The following is a 7,500-nucleotide window of genomic DNA, read 5'->3' as shown; positions in this document are numbered from 1 at the left end:
GCGTCGTCAACCCAACACCCCCCTCTCTTATCGCTCAGCGGCGGACAGCCTTTCTCAGGGTAAACAAGTCGAGCGCAGCCCGGCGACTTAAGTTTCCTTTAAACCCTTTAAACACGTGCTTTTGCTGAGCGCTTTAGCAATTTGTCATGCCTCGAGTGATGCTTATTCCAGCGGCTGATGCATACACTTCAGCCGAACAGCACTGTGCAAACGAATGTGTTGATCACCACTGTTGCTCTGGTTACTGCTGCTGCTGCTGCTGCTGCTGCTGTTGTTGTTGTTGTTGCTGCCATTATCATCATCAATATTAACATGAACTTGACCCCTGCTTTGTATAGACTCCTATGTAATGTAAGGTCTGCCCAGGTCCTGTGTGTGTGTGTGTGTGTGTGTGTGTGTGTGTGTGATGTGTGTGTGTGTGTGTGTGGACTTGTGTAAGCAGGGCTGGAGATGGCCGTCCTCTTCAGTTCCCCCGCCCTCTTGAAAGCCACAGAGTTCTGAGGGCACCGTTAAAACGAAAAGAAAAAAGAAAAAAAAAACCGGCGAAAGAAAGAGCGATGTGCTGTGGGTCGTCTCTTTGAGAGATGCCCCTGGAGTGGGGCTTTGTGTCAAAGCGGCGAGTCAGGAATTCTTCTGAGCCATTCTCAGCACTCCTCGCCCCCCCCCCCCCCCCGCCTCATCTGGTTCCTTCCTTTTTTCTACTCGTTTCTCGCTCGAGAAGTAGCACTAATATGGAACGGAGCGGGCACTTTTACACACACGTATCCCTGCGCCGGCGTACAGAGGGAGATTGTGATGACAACACGGAAAGACAAAAGAATACTGCCTCTTCTGTGCACCCAGAGCATAGATACAGCTCGCACACACACACACACACACACACACACACGCGCACACACACACACACACACACACACACACACACACACACACACACACACACACACACACACACACACACACACACACACACACACACACACACACACACACACACACACACACACACACACAGTACCATGTGCCTCTTGTGTGCAACTCTTAAACATCTGAATAAAACATGACCACACAAAGGAGTGGCTGTCTATATTACAGCTGACAAGACTGGCATTGCTCACACTGTGTGTGTGTGCGTGCACGTGTGTGTGTGTGTGTGTGTGTGTGTGTGTATCCAAATCTCACACCACACAAGACACATATTCAGAGACAGGATAATTCCTTGTGTGTGTAAGTCAAAGAAAGAATGTGTGTGTGTGTGTGTGTTAGAGTGAGAAAGAGAGATGGAGTGTGTGTGGATTCTCTGCAGCCCTGCTTAATTGACTGCGTCAACTGTTTGGCTTGGGAGCGCTGTCACCTGTTTAATGCCTTAATGACTTGCTAATGGAAAGGTTATCCTGAAAATACCCCTATCCCGCTACTCCCACACACACCCAGACACCACACCCACACACACACACCTAGACACCACATGCACACACACTGATCCAGACATCACATCACACACACACACACACACACACACACACACACACTCAAACTGCGGCTCAGTGCTCACAGACAGCTCCACGCAGTCTCACGTCTCACTGCGGGACGGCTCGGTGAGCGCAAGCTCCGGCTGCCATCGGCTTCCACAGGAGAGATGTTTACAATGGGGGACCGTCATTTACCGCCAGAGAGAGGGAGGGAGAGAAAGATAAAGAGAGAGGGAGAGAGGGAGAGAGGGAGAGAGGGAGAGAGAGGGGGAGAGAGAGAGGGAGAGGGAGAGAGAAAGAGAGAGAGAAAGAGAGAGAGGGAGAGAGAGGGGGAGAGAGAAAGAGAGAGAGAGAGGGAGTGCAGCAACTCCCCCGTTTCTGTGTGCATTGATGTTGCACGTCTCTAGGGGGGAGCTGGGAGTCCTGCTTGTCTTTTTTCGGGAGCCTCTCTGTCACCCTCTCTGGCTTTCATCTCCAGCACTGCCACTGGAACAGCAACAGGGCCGCAGCTAAACGCAATGAAACGGCTTCTCCTTCCTGTTCCATTCCGACGGTTTTATTTTTATGTGTGTGTGTGTGCGCACTGCCTGGGAAAACAACAGGGGGTTGTGTTTTCGGCCTCCTTTCAAGGGCTGCCTTCAAACAAGAGCGAGTCTGTTGTGTTTTGACAAACAGTCCCATCTCTACAGTGCACACTGCGGGGCAAGTGCACTTAGGGGCACCCTCGGGTTGGGCCGAGGGTCACACACTCGACAGACTAGCACATTTGTCCTCCATGGTTGGACATGCTGTGCTGTGCATGGCCAGTGCGTGGTCACTGTGTGGTCAGTGAATGGTCAATGCGCGGAGCCATGCTTCCATGGGAGGATAACATATTTGGGGGATAGATACCTCAGTGTCTAGATTAAAGAAGCCACCCCACCCAACATCATCTGTGTGTGTGTGTGTGTGTGTGTGTGTGTGTGTGTGTGTGTGTGTGTGTGTGTGTGTGTGTGTCTGTGAGAGCATCTGTGTGTTGGTCAGTGAGCTGCGGGGGGGTTAGCTGATTGACAGCCGTCAGACGTACTTGATGAAATCGCCGTACTCCATCCAGAAGACGCCCTCGCTGCTGCCATGGGCCATCAGCTCGTGACGCAGGTGCTGCGGCCAGTCGGTCCACTCGTCCGACCAGCTGCCGTTCCACGAGAAGCGCCCCCAGGGGTTCCTGAGCCGCAGCAGCCTGAGAAAACACACACACACACACACAGAGAAAAAATGAACGGAAGGATGTTAAATTTGCTCATATGCAGCAGCTGTATCTGAACTGGAGGCTGTCACATAACAGCGTTTAGTGGCCAATTTGGACATCACCATGGCACCTGGACCTGGCAGTGGGCTGCTGGGAACCGTTAGGGCAGTATGAGCCGGCCTCTCCCCGACAGGCTACGGCCGACTAATGGCCTAGCCAGAGTTTAACTCTGTCAAATCACATGCTATGTTTATGGAGCCGGGGACATTGTGATGTCTTATGAGTCAATAAAAAAATGAACGGACCATAAAAAAAATATATATATTTCGCGCCGAAGAGGGAAGGGAGGCGGAAAATAGGTCAGACTCCACACACAACCTCCCTTGTTCTGACACAAGTTTTAACTGCGCCGTCTAATTCCTGACAGCGACGCAGCGAGATAGTCAGAGGCTTTGACAGCTGACTAGCTACATTAGCCTGACAGGCTTAGCGACACAAACAAGCAAGGGAAGAGTCTGCGGTGAGCCCCAATGTGTTTATACAAGCCTCCATTATCACCAGACGCTGTCTGTAGTGAACGGCAGGTCGCAACAGGTTAAAACTCGGCATGTTTTCGAGGCTGGCGTGGGAACTACGCAGATGACCTTGTTGTCTGTCATTATCCAGAGAGTGCCTTTGCGTTCCTAGTCTGGGTGTCGTCGTAACTCACCTGTAGCCCTGCACGTCCCGGACGTCCAGGATGGAGTAGGCGTGGCGTGGACGGAGCCCCAGGGATTCGTAGACGACGTCGTCCACCTTCATGTTCCCGCCCCCACAGGAGGCGCCCATCAGGAACCTGCAGAAGAGACGAAGCTCAACGTTCAAATCCGGCAACAATCTCTTCCTTTGGTCTCGACATACATCACGCGATCGCGCTTATAGTCTGGGAATACAATGCCTGCTGTGCATATGCCGCGTATAAATTGCACCGTATGAATGCGTCTGCGTCGCCGACAGGTGATTGGTGCCGCCCCCCCCGCCCCCCCCCCCCCCCCCCAGCGGAGGCGTGCGTCAGCAGCGAGTGTCTGGGGAGACTGAACAGCTGGGGGCCGGAGCAGCAGGAGCACCCACTTGCAGGACGGCGGCTGCTTTGAAGCCGAGCCATTCAAGTGATATCAAACTAAACATTTAAAACGCTTATGTGACTCACATTTTACTTCCACACCCCCCCCCCCCTCCACCCCTCCGCCCCTCTCTCTGTCTGTCACCAGACGTCCTTCTCCCACTTTGTGTGCATGTTCCCTCTTTCTCTTTCTCCTCCGCCTGTCTCACAGTTTCTCTTAATCTGGCTGCTTTCTTGTCATCCCTGCAGTTTGCCCCCACGCTATTCATTCCATTCTATCCATTCATTCACTTTCTAAGTCCTGGGTCTAAGCAGCATGACTTGCACAATGTGATCTTGTTTTTGCATTTCTATACGAGGTATTAAATGAAGTCATGCTGCATATTGTACATCCACACAAATTCAATTAAATGCCAAAACACATCGTGTGGTGTGTTTCTGTCAACAGCCGTGTCTCCAGTGCAACAGAAATAGACAATGCATACATGCAGACAGTCTACGGAGGAAAGTAGGTCACATCTCAGCGACAGCTCTTTCTCGACCTCTTCACCAATTCACTCTCCTCCTCTCCCCTCCTTTCTTCCCCTCCCCTCTCCCTTGTTTGTCTGTGTGTGAGAGTGTGTGTGTCAGTGTGTGAGTGTTTGTTTGTTTGTTTGTTTGTTTACCCACCCGGCCTCTTTGGAGCTGAGCATCTTGGCCCAGATGAGGTCGGTGTCGATGGGCTCCTCGCGTGGGTTGGTGGAGCTGACCTGCAGCATGAGCGACTCGCAGGGCGCGCCGGTCAGCGTGGCCAGCCCCTCGATGGCCCGGCCCGCCTGCAGCGCAAAGTAGGAGCCGTGCAGCTTGGCCAGCGCCTTCTCGATCAGGGCCACCCACAGCTGCCTACGCTGGGCCTGCACACAGAGAGAGAGGGAGGGAGGGAGGGAGAGAGAGAGAGAGAGAGAGAGAGAGAGGGAGAGAGGGAGAGAGAGAGAGAGAGAGAGGGAGAGAGGGAGGGAGAGAGAGAGAGAGAGAGAGAGAGAGAGAGAGAGAGAGAGGGGGAGGGAGGGAGGGAGGGAGAGAGGGAGAGAGGGAGAGAGAGGGAGGGAGAGAGACTGTGACTTTAGAGGTTTCTTTATTGACAGTCAAAAGGAAACCAAGCAGCAATAAAACAAGCCTAACCCCCCCCGCCCCCCCTCCCAAACAAAACACAACCGCACCAAATAAACCAATAACCAGGGAAATAACTTACACAGAAATGACAAAGAAACCAAGGGGGAGAAAAAAGGGAACCCACTGTACCAAAACACACAACCAGACAAACAGACCAAACCAGGTATCAGTCACCACTGAATAGTTCAGAACTTAAATCATTTCCCTTCCTCATCCAGTACAGAGAGAGAGAGAGGGAGAGGAGATGAAGACATGGGGAAATGAGGAGAAAGGGGGATGAAGGCAGGGGGTAGGGAGGGAGAGAGAAAGAGAAGGAGAGAGGGATGTGTCGAGAGAAAATAAAATAGGAAAGGGAGATGGAAAAATCTACTTCACTAGCTCTAGCTTCTTCTCTTACCGGTACCTGCAATCTGACATACGCAAGACACATACAGCCTGACATACGTAACACACATACAGCCTGACACACACACACACACACACACACACACACACACACACACACACACACACACACACACACACACACACACACACACACACACACACACACACACACACACACACACACACACACACACACACACACACACACACACACACACACACACACACACACACACACACACACACACACACACACACACACACACACACACACACACACAGCTGTGTGGCCTATTCAGATTCTACTGATTTCCAATACAGAGTTCACATTAGCAGACACATTTGAGGTCATGGCTTAAATACAAACTTACCCCCCGCCACCACAAGAATAACAGAGATTAAAGCGAGGTACTCTAAAACGGATGGGTTTGCTTTGGGGCACAGGAGATCAATGAGAGCGCGCGCACACACACACACACACACACACACACACACACACACACACACACACAAACACACACACACACAGGAAATTACAAACTTTAACTGTATTCCATGCCTGTGACACAAATGAAAATTCCATTCACTTCACACATTCTACACATACTGTGATAATTCATGGATAACCAATGTAAGTGTCTATCATAAATGCCTTAAAGGCTGTTATACTGAATAACACACATACAGCATTCTGCCAAGTCATTCCATACTGTATGTCTGTCCAACTGTGGCCAGTATACAGTCTAGCACTGATGTATTTCAAAGATGGCCAAAAACCTCTGAACAAAGTGGAGCTGGCTTGTAAAAATAGCCCGTTTATAAATGTATGTCCCAAATGCTACATGTATACATATGGCCTCATGCATTCGATCAGCCTTCTGCTGAAGCCGCACCTTCTGTGTCCTCTTTAGCGGAAACAAAAAAGTCCCAGGATAGCATTTCTGTGCCAGAACTACTTACACAATCAAACACACAAACACACGCCATTGTTCGTTTTTCCATACAACACAGTCTCACACACACACACAACACACACACACACACACACACACACACACACACACACACACACAGAGCGAGTAGCTATACTCACTACAGGACACACACAGCAGCACATAGCTATACTCAGGATAAGACGTCACACACACGGAAAGGTAAACTCCAGCACACCTGTGAGAAGAGCAGGTAGCCGTACTCGTCGCAGGGCAGCATGTCGTCCACCAGCACGGTGGTCCAGGTGCCGTCCTTGCACAGGCGCACCTGGTAGGCCCCCTCGGTGCAGATGGTGCGCGTGATCATCACCCGCTCCACCAGCTCAGGACGCTCCGCCAACACCGCCAACGCACTCAGGAACCTGACATGGAGGAGGAGAGGAGGAGGAGAGGAGGAGGAGGAGAGGGGGAGAGGAGAGGGGGAGAAGAGGGGGAGGAGAGGAGGAGAGGAGGAGGAGGAGAGGGGGAGAGGAGAGGGGGAGAGGAGGAGAGGAGGAGGAGAGGGGGAGGAGAGAGAGAGGAGGAGGAGAGTGGAGGAGGAGTAGAGGAGGAAGGGGAGGAGGAGGGGAGGACAGAGAGAGAGAGAAGAGTGGAGGAGGGGGAGGAGAGGGGAGGAGAGGAGGAGGAGGAGAGGAGGAAGGGGAGGAGGAGGGGAGGACAGAGAGGAGGAAGAGAGGGGGAGGTAGAGGAGGAGGAGGAGAATGAGTGTTACTGTGGGCCCAAAAAAAGAGATAGAGAGAAAAAACAAGTGGGGCTTGGTGGTGTCCCCAGAGGAGTCTGAAACAGCAGAACAATAGAAAGACAGACAGAGACAGAGTGAAAGAGAGAGAGAGAGAGAAAGAGAGAGTGCGAAAAGTCCAATAATAGAAGTAACTGTATAGAGCTGACAGAGACAGCATGATCTGGGGAACGAGAGAGTGAAACAAAAAAAGAGACAGTGAGCGAGAGAGAGAGGCGGAGAGAGAGAGAGAGCTACACTGGGAAAATAGACAGAAAAGGTAAAAGAGGAGAAAATAGAAGAGACTCCGAGAGATGAATGTTGAAAGAGAGGAAATTCACAAAACCATGGAGAACAAACATTCAGCCTCTGGGTTGGAGAGAGACTGGATGTGAATGAGTCTACCGAGAGGTGAAGGTTAGAGAGTGTGTGTGTGTGTGTGTGTGTGT

The 7,500-nt window shown here is 51.4% G+C and overlaps 1 protein-coding gene across 3 annotated transcripts in view; it reads right to left on the bottom strand.

The window, feature by feature from the left end:
• The window catches only part of capn15 (calpain 15), a 35,792-nt gene that overhangs the window by 8,005 nt on the left and 20,287 nt on the right, over window positions 1-7,500 (bottom strand). For all 3 annotated transcript variants that reach the window (XM_062525896.1, XM_062525895.1, XM_062525897.1), the window contains exons 4-7: window positions 6,512-6,695; window positions 4,472-4,695; window positions 3,410-3,535; window positions 2,539-2,691 (exon numbers count right to left, since the gene is read on the bottom strand). In XM_062525896.1, coding sequence (XP_062381880.1) covers window positions 2,539-2,691; window positions 3,410-3,535; window positions 4,472-4,695; window positions 6,512-6,695 — 687 coding nt within the window. The remainder of the gene's footprint in view (window positions 1-2,538; window positions 2,692-3,409; window positions 3,536-4,471; window positions 4,696-6,511; window positions 6,696-7,500) is intronic.

This window comes from Sardina pilchardus, chromosome 22 (assembly GCF_963854185.1).
Source record: "Sardina pilchardus chromosome 22, fSarPil1.1, whole genome shotgun sequence".
Lineage (NCBI taxonomy): Eukaryota > Metazoa > Chordata > Actinopteri > Clupeiformes > Clupeidae > Sardina > Sardina pilchardus.
The sequence above is the reverse complement of the archived record's forward strand: the minus strand, read 5'-3'. Positions and strand labels throughout refer to the sequence as shown.